The sequence below is a fragment of the Macrosteles quadrilineatus genome, unplaced genomic scaffold, assembly GCF_028750875.1.
Source record: "Macrosteles quadrilineatus isolate MER2022 unplaced genomic scaffold, UCM_ALF_1.0 Scaffold_4__1_contigs__length_99947679, whole genome shotgun sequence".
NCBI classification, from domain to species: domain Eukaryota; kingdom Metazoa; phylum Arthropoda; class Insecta; order Hemiptera; family Cicadellidae; genus Macrosteles; species Macrosteles quadrilineatus.
This window is the reverse complement of record NW_026542597.1, coordinates 97,252,639-97,267,344: the sequence shown is the minus strand read 5'-3', so window position 1 is coordinate 97,267,344 and position 14,706 is coordinate 97,252,639. Positions and strand designations below refer to the sequence as shown.

Here is a 14,706-nt window from a genome sequence, read left to right as displayed (position 1 = left end):
TTAGAGTAAAATGTAATATTGCAAACGGGTCCTATTTAAATGGAAACAAATCACACACCATACATAGCTTTTATCCAGAAGCTCCTCCTGGCTACAAAATTATTGAAGTTCCAAGAAATATTATATATTTTCCTGTAAATAAGAGAAGTTTAGATGTTGTCAGTATTACATTTGCCGATCAGCATGACAAGGCAATTGACTTTAATGGAGAAGAAACTACAATTACTTGTCATATAAAAAAGATATGAGAATTTATAAGAATTTATCTATAAGTATACAAAATGCTAGGTTCCTACGATCAATAGGACTAAAGTTAAAATTTTCTATTAATAAAAATGGAAGATTTTCTAGATGTTACAGGGAAATCCCAATTCGACGATAGTGTGGTTAAAATTACAAATCACTCCTATGTTCCCCATAACACTTTAGCAATAAATAATTCTGATGAAATTCGAATATGTATTAATAATCAAGATTTGCTAACTCTCCCATGTAGGAGTTATCTGTATATTAAGGGAGAAATTGAAAATCATGATAAAGGTCATTTTATAAATAATGCATTTGCATTCTTATTTGATGAAATTAGATATGAAGTCGCAGGTAAAGAAATAGATATTGTAAGAAACCCAGGAATTTCTAGTCTTATGAAAATATTGAGCTCTTACAATAAAACAACTAAATTGTCAAATGTGGCATTTGATTCTGACACGAATTTAAAAGAGTTCCATAAAAGTGGCAAGTTTAGTACTTGTTTGCCATTAGAACTGTTAATGGGTGTATTTGAGGATTTTAATAAGGTATTAGTAAATGTCAAACAAGAATTGGTGTTGAAAAGATCCAAAAATGATTTGAATTGTATATTAACAACCACTAGTGCTCCAGCCAGTGGTACTGCTGATGCAATTCCCAAAATTATACTTAACTCAATTCAATGGGTGATGCCACATGTAATACCATCAGATGGGGAGAAGTTACAATTACAAAAGATGTTATTGCAAAATAAAAATTTGCAAATTGCATTTAGAAGCTTAGAGTTGCATGAACTTCCATCATATCCCAATACTACAAGACATACATGGTCAGTAAAGACATCTTCAAGTTTGGAGAAGCCTAGGTATATTATATTTGGTTTCCAAACAGCTAGGGATAATAGTGCACGAAAAAGAACTGATGAATTTGATCACTGTAAGTTAAAAAATCTCAAAGTATTTCTAAACTCTGAATATTATCCTTATAGTGATTTAAATCTCGACTTTGAAAATGGAGATGTCTCTAAAGCTTATGAGATGTTTATGAGGTTTAGAGAGACTTACTATAATACTATCCCAGATCCTATGATTAGTAGGGCTGAGTTTATGAAGAAATATCCACTAATTGTAATAGACTGTTCTAGACAGAACGAAACAGTGAAGGAAGGAATTGTTGATATTAAATTAGAGATTGAAACTGCAGAAAATGTACCAGCAAATACATCTGCATATTGTTTAATAATACATGATAAAGTGTTTGAGTACAATCCTTTGTCAAATGAGATAAATAAAATGTAAATAAAAGATGAAAAACATTCAACAAGAATTGGTTGACTCTGCAAATCAAATACGAGAGAAATATAGAGCTTTGAAACGTGGCAAGTTTCTAGAGGCTGAAGAGAGGTTCCAAACATTCCAACCTTTAATAGAGCCATTACAAGAATTAAAAAAAATCGCCAAAACAGAGAGGCCTCGAATGGAGATTCTCCCAATGACTCCATCTAGAATACCAGTGATACCAAGATTGCAACCATTACAGCAATCCACCCCACAGAAATTAGATTTTGGTCTTTTAGCATCAGACTATTTAGGAAATTACCTCAGTAAAAGTAGTATGACAGACACTACATATGGTATTAGACGAGAAGCAAATAAATTTTTTATTGGAAATAAGGAAGTTGACATTGCCAATGATGATGTTACAATTGCAAATAAAACCTACAAGGGGACAAAAGGTTTGTGGCAATTGTTAACTTTAAAAGAACCTGAGGATTATACTCCGGCTGATTTGCAAAATTATAAAGAAATTTTGGAAGCTACAAATGGACATTTAAAGAGTTACAAAGATGGTGCACCAATTTCAAGTAATAGACATACTAAATATCTTAATATAATTAAACCTCTATTTAAATCTGTTGGTGAAGGTTTGAGACAAGTGACTGGTAATAAAATAGACTATATTTATTGGGATGATCCTAATGAGCTTGTAGATAGGTTAAGACTTCTTTGGCTAAGTCGCCAAGCCGGTAACTCAGGAGTGGATAATGAAATAGATTCCATTATTGAGGAATTGAGAGAAAGTGGTATTATTTATTAAATAAAAATATGTTTATAGATAAATTTTATCGTTTATATAATCCATATAATAAGCCTGCAGAACCCAGGGCTAGTAATGAACCTACTTTGAATTTACAAGACGATAGTTGGAATTGTTTAAACCGTAAAATTGGTAATGTTAAAGATGGAGAGTTTGTAGATGATGTATCAACTTTGGGTCAGACATTAACTAGAAAAGGTGATGTCTTCTTACAAGGTAAAACTAAATATGAGTTTTTAGAATCTAAGAATAAAAATTGGAATGCTAAAAAACAGAAAATTACTAATGTGGAAAAGGGTGAAAGTTTAGATGATGTGCCCACTTTACAACAGACTTTAATACGAACAGATGGTAAATTTGTACAAGACAATAATAATTATGAATTTTTAGAATCAGAAAATGGTATTTGGAATGCTAAGAAACGGAAAATTACTAATGTGGAAAAGGGTGAAAGTTTAAATGATGTGCCCACTTTACAACAGACTTTAATACGAAAAAAAGATGGTAAATTTGTACAAGATGATAATAATTATGAATTTTTAGAATCAGAGAATGGTGTTTGGAATGCTAAAAAACAAAAACTTAGCAATTTGATGGAAGGTACAGATAGTAAAGATGCTGTGAATGTTTCACAAGTTCCAAAAATGGAAGTAGGCTATTGGAATTTTAATAATAAAAGGTTAGTACGTGTTAAACCTGCCATTGATGACACTGACTGTGTTACAAAAGAACAGACTATAACTTATAATAAAAAAGAAAAATGTTGGGATGCCAAAAATCAATTCATAAGAAATCTACCAGAGGGGGAACATTCGGATGATATTTGTCTAATGTCACAATCTATGCATTACGATGGATCAAAATTTGTATATGGAGAAAAAAATTTTAATTTGATGGAATATAATCCTGATTTATTAGTTGCTGACCCCAGATCTTTGAGTGGATTTAAGTATATAGATAATAGACCATATATACCAGAAAACTATGTATTTAAAAGAATGGAAGATAATCTATTGATTGGGGCTAATGGTGATGTATTTAGAGTTACAGGAAAGGATGATGTTATAAAAAATGAATGAAATTGCATACGAGCTTCATAAGCCTGCAAGAAAGAATTTCATTAGAAGGTCTTTTAAAGTATTGGGTATAAACGAAACCATACAAATAGATTTAGTTGATATGCAAAACTATGCTAGAGAAAATTCTGGCAATAAATATATTTTAACTTTAATAGATACATTTTCTAAAAAAGCTTATGCTGCTCCACTAAAGAATAAGACAGGGTTAGTGGTTACAGAAGCCATTAAAACCATTCTACCAAAGGGGGTTAAAAACATTCAATCTGACAATGGAAAAGAATTTTTTAATCAATATTTTAGCAAACTAATGAAAAAATTAAATATTAATCACTATCACACATTTTCTACAACTAAGGCTGCAATTGTGGAGAGGTTTCAGAGAACTTTAAAGAATTGGTTATATAGAGAATTTAGTGCTCAGGGGAGTTATAAATGGTTGGATTTACTTCCAAAGTTAATTCGAAAATATAATAATAAAGTGCATAGATCTATAGGAATGAAGCCTAACCAAGTGAATGTTAAGAATAGTAAATATGTGCATGAGAGGTTGACTTCTAAAGTAGTGCAAGTTAAAAAGCCAAGATATAAGGTAGGTGATAGCGTAAGGATTTCCAAGTATAAACATGTTTTTAGTAAAGGTTATACTCCAAATTGGACAGGGGAACTATTTACAATAGCAGAAGTTAAGAATACAAAGCCTGTGACTTATATCTTGAAAGATGAAAATGGCAATATAATCAGGGGAGGCTTCTATACAGAGGAGTTGTTAAAGACCAAGTATAAGGACATGTATTTGGTAGAGAAGGTAATTAGGAGAAAGGGTGATTCGTTGTATGTCAAATGGCTTGGGTTCCCAAGTAGCCAGAACTCATGGATTTCCACTAAGGATGTCCAAGGGAGCACATCATGAGCCGGGAGCATGCCCGAGTTCACGCACAAACCTCACATGATTTTGAAAATATACATGGGAATGGATGTGGATTTGAAATTTTAATGGAGTTTGAACATTTATATAGGCTTGTATTGGACGAGATCTAAATATAGCTGGTCTTTAAAAAAGTGGCCAAAAAATGAGCCATATTCCAGACGTGATTTTTAGTATTAACAAAAGTAGAAAATTTATATAGGGGTGTATAGGTCGAGAGCTGGGTCTTTAAAAAAGTGGCCAAAAAAATGAGCCACTCATTTTTCTCATTTTTCCCCTATAAAAAGTGCCCTAAAAGTGCCTCTAAAACGCCGAAAGTGGGGTCATATTCTGGTATTATATCTACTAGTCATGTCCATTGTTCCTACAACAAACTTTATAAACGATTCCTAGACAAACCCGAGGGTATATACCTAACCTAGGTAGGCCTATATCGTCAGTCTCCGTTGTATATTGTCCAGTGTCAGTGACCAGTCCCTTGCGCGTGTCGTATATCACGATATTGATAGATTGTTAGGTTAGGTTAGGTAAAGTTAGGTTAGATACCAAATCCCAGTCCCCGACCCTGGGTATGGTCAGTCCCCGTTGTATATTGTCCAGTGTCAGTGACCAGCCCCTTGCGTGTGTCGTATATCACGATATTGATAGATTGTTAGGTTAGGTTAGGTAAAGTTAGGTTAGATACTATTCCCGAGTCCTCGACCCTGGGTATGGTCAGTCCCCGTTGTATATTGTCCAGTGTCAGTGACCAGCCCCTTGAGTTTGTCGTATATCACGATATTGATAGATTGTTAGGTTAGGTTAGAAAGTTAGGTTAGATACCTAATCCCGAGACCCGAGTCCTCGACCCTAGGTATGGTCATTCCCCGTTGTATATTGTCCAGTGTCAGTGACCAGCCCCTTGAGTTTGTCGTATATCACGATATTGATAGATTGTTAGGTTAGGTTAGAAAGTTAGGTTAGATACCTAATCCCGAGTTCTCGACCCTAGGTATGGTTAGTCCCCGTTGTATATTGTCCAGTGTCAGTGACCAGCCCCTTGAGTTTGTCGTATATCACGATATTGATAGATTGTTAGGTTAGGTTAGAAAGTTAGGTTAGATACCTAATCCCGAGTCCTCGACCCTAGGTATGGTTAGTCCCCGTTGTATATTGTCCAGTGTCAGTGACCAGCTGATCGTGCGTGTCGTATATCACGATATTGATATATTGTTAGATTAGGTTAGGTAAAGTTAGGTTAGATACCGAATCCCCAGTCCCCGACCCTGGGTATGGTCAGTCTCCGTTGTATATTGTCCAGTGTCAGTGACCAGCTGATCGTGCGTGTCGTATATCACGATATTGATATATTGTTAGATTAGGTTAGGTAAAGTTAGGTTAGATACCGAATCCCCAGTCCCCGACCCTGGGTATGGTCAGTCTCCGTTGTATATTGTCCAGTGTCAGTGACCAGCACCTTGCGTGTGTCGTATATCACGATATTGATAGATTGTTAGGTTAGTTTAGGTAAAGTTAGGTTAGATACCTAATCCCCAGTCCCCGACCCTGGGTATGGTCAGTCCCCGTTGTATATTGTCCAGTGTCAGTGACCAGCTGATCGCGTGTGTCGTATATCACGATATTGATAGATTGTTAGGTTAGGTTAGGTAAAGTTAGGTTAGATACCTAATCCCCAGTCCCCGACCCTGGGTATGGTCAGTCCCCATCGTATATTGTCCAGTGTCAGTGACCAGCTGATCGCGTGTGTCGTATATCACGATATTGATAGATTGTTAGGTTAGGTTAGGTAAAGTTAGGTTAGATACCTAATCCCCAGTCCCCGACCCTGGGTATGCTCAGTCCACGTTGTATATTGTCCAGTGTCAGTGACCAGCTGATCGCGTGTGTCGTATATCACGATATTGATAGATTGTTAGGTTAGGTTAGGTAAAGTTAGGTTAGATACCTAATCCCCAGTCCCCGACCCTGGGTATGCTCAGTCCACGTTGTATATTGTCCAGTGTCAGTGACCAGCTGATCGCGTGTGTCGTATATCACGATATTGATAGATTGTTAGGTTAGGTTAGGTTAGATATCTAATCCCCAGTCCCCGACCCTGGGTATGGTCAGTCCACGTTGTATATTGTCCAGTGTCGGTGACCAGCTGATCGCGTGTGTCGTATATCACGATATTGATAGATTGTTAGGTTAGGTTAGGTTAGATATCTAATCCCGAGTCCCCGACCCTGGGTATGCTCAGTCCACGTTGTATATTGTCCAGTGTCAGTGACCAGCTGATCGCGTGTGTCGTATATCACGATATTGATAGATTGTTAGGTTAGGTTAGGTTAGATATCTAATCCCCAGTCCCCGACCCTGGGTATGCTCAGTCCAAGTTGTATATTGTCCAGTGTCAGTGACCAGCTGATCGCGTGTGTCGTATATCACTATATTGATAGATTGTTAGGTTAGGTTAGGTTAGATATCTAATCCCCAGTCCCCGACCCTGGGTATGCTCAGTCCACGTTGTATATTGTCCAGTGTCAGTGACCAGCTGATCGCGTGTGTCGTATATCACGATATTGATAGATTGTTAGGTTAGGTTAGGTAAAGTTAGGTTAGATACCTAATCCCCAGTCCCCGACCCTGGGTATGGTCAGTCCCCATCGTATATTGTCCAGTGTCAGTGACCAGCTGATCGCGTGTGTCGTATATCACGATATTGATAGATTGTTAGGTTAGGTTAGGTAAAGTTAGGTTAGATACCTAATCCCCAGTCCCCGACCCTGGGTATGCTCAGTCCACGTTGTATATTGTCCAGTGTCAGTGACCAGCTGATCGCGTGTGTCGTATATCACGATATTGATAGATTGTTAGGTTAGGTTAGGTTAGATATCTAATCCCCAGTCCCCGACCCTGGGTATGCTCAGTCCACGTTGTATATTGTCCAGTGTCAGTGACCAGCTGATCGCGTGTGTCGTATATCACGATATTGATAGATTGTTAGGTTAGGTTAGGTTAGATATCTAATCCCCAGTCCCCGACCCTGGGTATGCTCAGTCCACGTTGTATATTGTCCAGTGTCAGTGACCAGCTGATCGCGTGTGTCGTATATCACTATATTGATAGATTGTTAGGTTAGGTTAGGTTAGATATCTAATCCCCAGTCCCCGACCCTGGGTATGCTCAGTCCACGTTGTATATTGTCCAGTGTCAGTGACCAGCTGATCGCGTGTGTCGTATATCACGATATTGATAGATTGTTAGGTTAGGTTAGGTTAGATATCTAATCCCGAGTCCCCGACCCTGGGTATGGTCAGTCCACGTTGTATATTGTCCAGTGTCAGTGACCAGCTGATCGCGTGTGTCGTATATCACGACATTGATAGATTGTTAGGTTAGGTTAGGTTAGATATCTAATCCCGAGTCCCCGACCCTGGGTATGCTCAGTCCACGTTGTATATTGTCCAGTGTCAGTGACCAGCTGATCGCGTGTGTCGTATATCACTATATTGATAGATTGTTAGGTTAGGTTAGGTTAGATATCTAATCCCCAGTCCCCGACCCTGGGTATGCTCAGTCCACGTTGTATATTGTCCAGTGTCAGTGACCAGCTGATCGCGTGTGTCGTATATCACTATATTGATAGATTGTTAGGTTAGGTTAGGTTAGATATCTAATCCCCAGTCCCCGACCCTGGGTATGGTCAGTCCACGTTGTACATTGTCCAGTGTCAGTGACCAGCTGATCGCGTGTGTCGTATATCACGATATTGATAGATTGTTAGGTTAGGTTAGGTTAGATATCTAATCCCGAGTCCCCGACCCTGGGTATGGTCAGTCCACGTTGTATATTGTCCAGTGTCAGTGACCAGCTGATCGCGTGTGTCGTATATCACTATATTGATAGATTGTTAGGTTAGGTTAGGTTAGATATCTAATCCCCAGTCCCCGACCCTGGGTATGCTCAGTCCACGTTGTATATTGTCCAGTGTCAGTGACCAGCTGATCGCGTGTGTCGTATATCACTATATTGATAGATTGTTAGGTTAGGTTAGGTTAGATATCTAATCCCCAGTCCCCGACCCTGGGTATGGTCAGTCCACGTTGTACATTGTCCAGTGTCGGTGACCAGCTGATCGCGTGTGTCGTATATCACGATATTGATAGATTGTTAGGTTAGGTTAGGTTAGATATCTAATCCCGAGTCCCCGACCCTGGGTATGGTCAGTCCACGTTGTATATTGTCCAGTGTCAGTGACCAGCTGATCGCGTGTGTCGTATATCACGATATTGATAGATTGTTAGGTTAGGTTAGGTTAGATATCTAATCCCCAGTCCCCGACCCTGGGTATGCTCAGTCCACGTTGTATATTGTCCAGTGTCAGTGACCAGCTGATCGCGTGTGTCGTATATCACTATATTGATAGATTGTTAGGTTAGGTTAGGTTAGATATCTAATCCCCAGTCCCCGACCCTGGGTATGCTCAGTCCACGTTGTATATTGTCCAGTGTCAGTGACCAGCTGATCGCGTGTGTCGTATATCACGATATTGATAGATTGTTAGGTTAGGTTAGGTAAAGTTAGGTTAGATACCTAATCCCCAGTCCCCGACCCTGGGTATGGTCAGTCCCCATCGTATATTGTCCAGTGTCAGTGACCAGCTGATCGCGTGTGTCGTATATCACGATATTGATAGATTGTTAGGTTAGGTTAGGTAAAGTTAGGTTAGATACCTAATCCCCAGTCCCCGACCCTGGGTATGCTCAGTCCACGTTGTATATTGTCCAGTGTCAGTGACCAGCTGATCGCGTGTGTCGTATATCACGATATTGATAGATTGTTAGGTTAGGTTAGGTTAGATATCTAATCCCCAGTCCCCGACCCTGGGTATGCTCAGTCCACGTTGTATATTGTCCAGTGTCAGTGACCAGCTGATCGCGTGTGTCGTATATCACGATATTGATAGATTGTTAGGTTAGGTTAGGTTAGATATCTAATCCCCAGTCCCCGACCCTGGGTATGCTCAGTCCACGTTGTATATTGTCCAGTGTCAGTGACCAGCTGATCGCGTGTGTCGTATATCACTATATTGATAGATTGTTAGGTTAGGTTAGGTTAGATATCTAATCCCCAGTCCCTGACCCTGGGTATGCTCAGTCCACGTTGTATATTGTCCAGTGTCAGTGACCAGCTGATCGCGTGTGTCGTATATCACGATATTGATAGATTGTTAGGTTAGGTTAGGTTAGATATCTAATCCCGAGTCCCCGACCCTGGGTATGGTCAGTCCACGTTGTATATTGTCCAGTGTCAGTGACCAGCTGATCGCGTGTGTCGTATATCACGACATTGATAGATTGTTAGGTTAGGTTAGGTTAGATATCTAATCCCCAGTCCCCGACCCTGGGTATGCTCAGTCCACGTTGTATATTGTCCAGTGTCAGTGACCAGCTGATCGCGTGTGTCGTATATCACTATATTGATAGATTGTTAGGTTAGGTTAGGTTAGATATCTAATCCCCAGTCCCCGACCCTGGGTATGGTCAGTCCACGTTGTACATTGTCCAGTGTCAGTGACCAGCTGATCGCGTGTGTCGTATATCACGATATTGATAGATTGTTAGGTTAGGTTAGGTTAGATATCTAATCCCGAGTCCCCGACCCTGGGTATGGTCAGTCCACGTTGTATATTGTCCAGTGTCAGTGACCAGCTGATCGCGTGTGTCGTATATCACGATATTGATAGATTGTTAGGTTAGGTTAGGTTAGATATCTAATCCCGAGTCCCCGACCCTGGGTATGCTCAGTCCACGTTGTATATTGTCCAGTGTCAGTGACCAGCTGATCGCGTGTGTCGTATATCACTATATTGATAGATTGTTAGGTTAGGTTAGGTTAGATACCTAATCCCCAGCCCCCGACCCTGGGTATGCTCAGTCCACGTTGTATATTGTCCAGTGTCAGTGACCAGCTGATCGCGTGTGTCGTATATCACGATATTGATAGATTGTTAGGTTAGGTTAGGTTAGATATCTAATCCCCAGTCCCCGACCCTGGGTATGGTCAGTCCACGTTGTATATTGTCCAGTGTCAGTGACCAGCTGATCGCGTGTGTCGTATATCACGATATTGATAGATTGTTAGGTTAGGTTAGGTTAGATATCTAATCCCGAGTCCCCGACCCTGGGTATGGTCAGTCCACGTTGTATATTGTCCAGTGTCAGTGACCAGCTGATCGCGTGTGTCGTATATCACGATATTGATAGATTGTTAGGTTAGGTTAGGTTAGATACCTAATCCCCAGTCCCCGACCCTGGGTATGGTCAGTCCACGTTGTATATTGTCCAGTGTCAGTGACCAGCTGATCGCGTGTGTCGTATATCACTATATTGATAGATTGTTAGGTTAGTTTAGGTAAAGTTAGGTTAGATACCTAATCCCCAGTCCCCGACCCTGGGTATGCTCAGTCCACGTTGTCTAGTGTCCAGTGTCAGTGACCAGCTGATCGCGTGTGTCGTATATCACGATATTGATAGATTGTTAGGTTAGGTTAGGTAAAGTTAGGTTAGATACTTAATCCCGAGGCCCATATCCTAGGTATGGTCAGTCCCCATCGTATATTGTCCAGTGTCAGTGACCAGCTGATCGCGTGTGTCGTATATCACTATATTGATAGATTGTTAGGTTAGGTTAGGTTAGATACCTAATCCCCAGTCCCCGACCCTGGGTATGCTCAGTCCACGTTGTATATTGTCCAGTGTCAGTGACCAGCTGATCGCGTGTGTCGTATATCACGATATTGATTGTTAGGTTAGTTTAGGTAAAGTTAGGTTAGATACCAAATCCCCAGTCCCCGACCCTGGGTATGGTCAGTCCACGTTGTACATTGTCCAGTGTCAGTGACCAGCCCCTTGCGTGTGTCGTATATCACGATATTGATTGTTAGGTTAGTTTAGGTAAAGTTAGGTTAGATACCAAATCCCCAGTCCCCGACCCTGGGTATGGTCAGTCCACGTTGTACATTGTCCAGTGTCAGTGACCAGCCCCTTGCGTGTGTCGTATATCACGATATTGATTGTTAGGTTAGTTTAGGTAAAGTTAGGTTAGATACCAAATCCCCAGTCCCCGACCCTAGGTATGGTCAGTCCACGTTGTATATTGTCCAGTGTCAGTGACCAGCCCCTTGCGTGTGTCGTATATCACGATATTGATTGTTAGGTTAGTTTAGGTAAAGTTAGGTTAGATACCAAATCCCCAGTCCCCGACCCTGGGTATGGTCAGTCCACGTTGTACATTGTCCAGTGTCAGTGACCAGCCCCTTGCGTGTGTCGTATATCACGATATTGATAGATTGTTAGCTTCACATGTGCTATTAATGTAATCATGTTTCCATCACACTTCCTAGTTTACTATGCATACGTCACGAACATCGCCGACATTTCCGGGGTAATAGTCTATCTGTGTCATCGGGACTTTCGCTGATTTGTATGGTTTTATTTATTATCTATTTACTTACAACAAATAATAGTACATTCGACGTATCTTGTTAGATGGATGATTTCCAATAGACAAATGATCACTAATGACTTTCAGAAGAATTTCAAAATATAGTACATATAAAATAGGTTTAGGTACCTTACGTCGTCAATCCTAGAATAGTCTTTCAAGCGACTAGTTTCGAAACTGACTTTTTATTTTCAAGTCTTGTCGTCTGACATAAAATTATTTGAAGTCGACAAGGCTTGAAAATGAAACATCAGTTTCGAAACTAGTCGATTGAAAGACTATTCTAGGATTGACGATGTAAACCTATTTTATACTGTCTTAAATCAATCCTGGAGGCAATGCTGAATAAATTCAAAATTTAGTTCGAGAAAACATAAAAACATTAATATGCCTCTATGTGCTAATTATTTTTATTGAAAACTATCAAAAGAGCTTAAAGCCGATTTCCAAAACAAATTTTACTCAAGATGTGTTTGATATGGTAGCTAAAACAAAGTCTCTTGAAAAAAAAAACACACAACAACATAACATAATAAGTTAGAATATTATATTTGCAGTTGGATGAACCTGGGTAAAAAAGACTGCCACTATTACGATCTTGACAATGGTAATTTTCGTATATACATCAACTGACATCGAAAACAACTACTTTCCATACGGGGAAAGTTAGAAACTTAATTTGAAACTTTTTAGGATCTCCACGAAAAGCCACACAACAATATTTCACACGATTGTTCCTATCTCAAATGTCCAGTCCTAGTTTCACTTATGTATGACTGCCGTGTTGCATGTCCAGCTCATTTCGCATGCTACTGTCCTCGTCCTCGACAATAGAGAATCGAGACCACGGCTAGAGCTATTACGGGAGTTATGGACAGTTAGCAGATGACCCGCCACTATACTTGGGCCGTGGGGTTATCACATGTCGACTGTATGAATGATGAATCATCTGCATTCAAAAGGGCAAGAGTGGTGAATAGAATTGTGGAAAATACTATAAGCAAATGATAAAATTCACAAACAATGTTTACAATGTCTACTAATACAAAAATACATAAAAACGCTCGTAGAAATAACATAACGTAGATATTGACACCAATAACTCGAAATGTCTGGTAAGAAAACGAAATTATAAACAGAGTAGTTGCAATGACACCCCCTAAAGAAAACTGTTAGAAACCTTGACAAATGCAATTGTTGTGTGTATTTTCGCGTCTATGAAGGTTTGTCTTGAACTTCATTGATTATAACCTCATTTTGTCCTAATATAAACGCCTATACAAATATTTCCTGCAGTTTCGTAACTCCAGTTAGCAGTAGTATTTGTCTCTTACGCGATTTCCGAAAGTTGAACGGGTATAACACAGGTTCTATAACATATTTTATTCGATGGTTGAATTGTTGAATAATTTATCCTTTGTTTTGAAGAGCAGATTATATTTTCCAAACTCTAGCATGGAAATAGTCAAGTTGATAAAAAAGGCATTTAAGTGAAAAACAAACCTTTTAAATATTTTAAATCATTTTTCCATTTAAATATTTCTATTGCAATATTTAGTCTAGGGCCACATTCATTCTACAGATTCTAGATGCAAACGTACTCTTGAGATGAAAAAAAAACGTTTACTTAATTATTTTACACCTATAACGCAAGATTCCGTCCCCAAATATCTGTTTCCAACAAAAATCCCCCCTCGGGGGAAAGGGGGTGGTTGGTTAAATCATTAAAATTCAATCTTTACACGATAATTGTGATGAAAATAGAACAATTGCTTCAGGGTTAAAATTTAAAAAATATATAAAAAATGCAAAATGCCGGTTTTTAGTCCGATCACGCCCCCAACGACTATAGGTTCTTAAGGGAAATTTGCACAAACTATTAAAACCATATTGAAAAATAAAACACCCCTACCTAAACAACCCTCCACTACACACTGAGAGGACGGCAGGGCGCCGCATACGCACTCTAGGCACTCCATACGTTAGACAGGATAACTCCACGATTCCACTCACCTGAGGGCAGGCAGGAAGGATGCTATGTAGGTGTCCTGCACCAGGATGTGGGAGTCCTCGTGTCCCATGGTGTCCTGTAGAGTCCCGTAGGATGTCTGTCCAGAGGTCCGAGGAAGGAATGATGGCAGGATCAAGGAGTCTGGAAGGAGCAGGATCGTACGGCGCAAGTCCACCCGCCTCCCCCTGCTGTGTGCAGGGATTTCTCCCGCGAATGGGATATTTGGTTGTCTGTGGGATAAAGGGGGGATTTTAAGATTCAAATATTCAAGATATAACAGTAAATGTGTGTAGATGATGTGTGTAAATGGCTTAAAATACTTTGACAATTCGATACCGAGTTTTAAAAAAATGCGCATTTTAATAAGGTTCGACATTTGTTTCCGAGACAAAAATGAATCCAATGCAATACCATTTACCTTTCACAGAAGTTTGTTTAATCTGCACATATAGTGCCTACCTCAATCAGGCTACATTCATAAAGCTAGTAGCCTATTTAAAATCAATTTTCATAACCTGTTTCGTCCCTTGGTGGTTTACAATCACTAATCAGACTATGATTAAACATTCATGTGAAATGTTTAACAGCTAAAGATATAACTAAAATTTAAATTTAAACTGTTATAAAGAAAGTTGGTCAGCATCAATGTCCTTTTGAAAGTAAAAACTCTAGAAATAATTGAAACGCTAGGGGGAGTTACTACTCGTCTCTCCGATAAACCATTGTACGTTTATGGCACCTCAAGCGGAAGGATCGGCTCAGTAGGACGGACGGAAAAGAGATTTTATAGAAAAACCCCTTATTCTATTATCGGTATAATATTTTTGCACCTACTCCGTGCGGCCCCAAGATTCGTT

At 39.4% G+C, this 14,706-nt stretch overlaps 1 protein-coding gene across 1 annotated transcript in view; it reads right to left on the bottom strand.

Annotated features, from left to right (window-relative positions):
• The window catches only part of LOC128991479 (katanin p60 ATPase-containing subunit A1-like), a 46,636-nt gene extending 32,636 nt beyond the window's left edge, over positions 1-14,000 (bottom strand). Inside the window, exon 1 of the mRNA XM_054414392.1 lies at positions 13,852-14,000. Within this exon, the coding sequence (XP_054270367.1) occupies positions 13,852-13,919 (68 nt within the window). The 5' untranslated portion in view covers positions 13,920-14,000. The remainder of the gene's footprint in view (positions 1-13,851) is intronic.
• Positions 14,001-14,706: the final 706 nt, after the last annotated feature.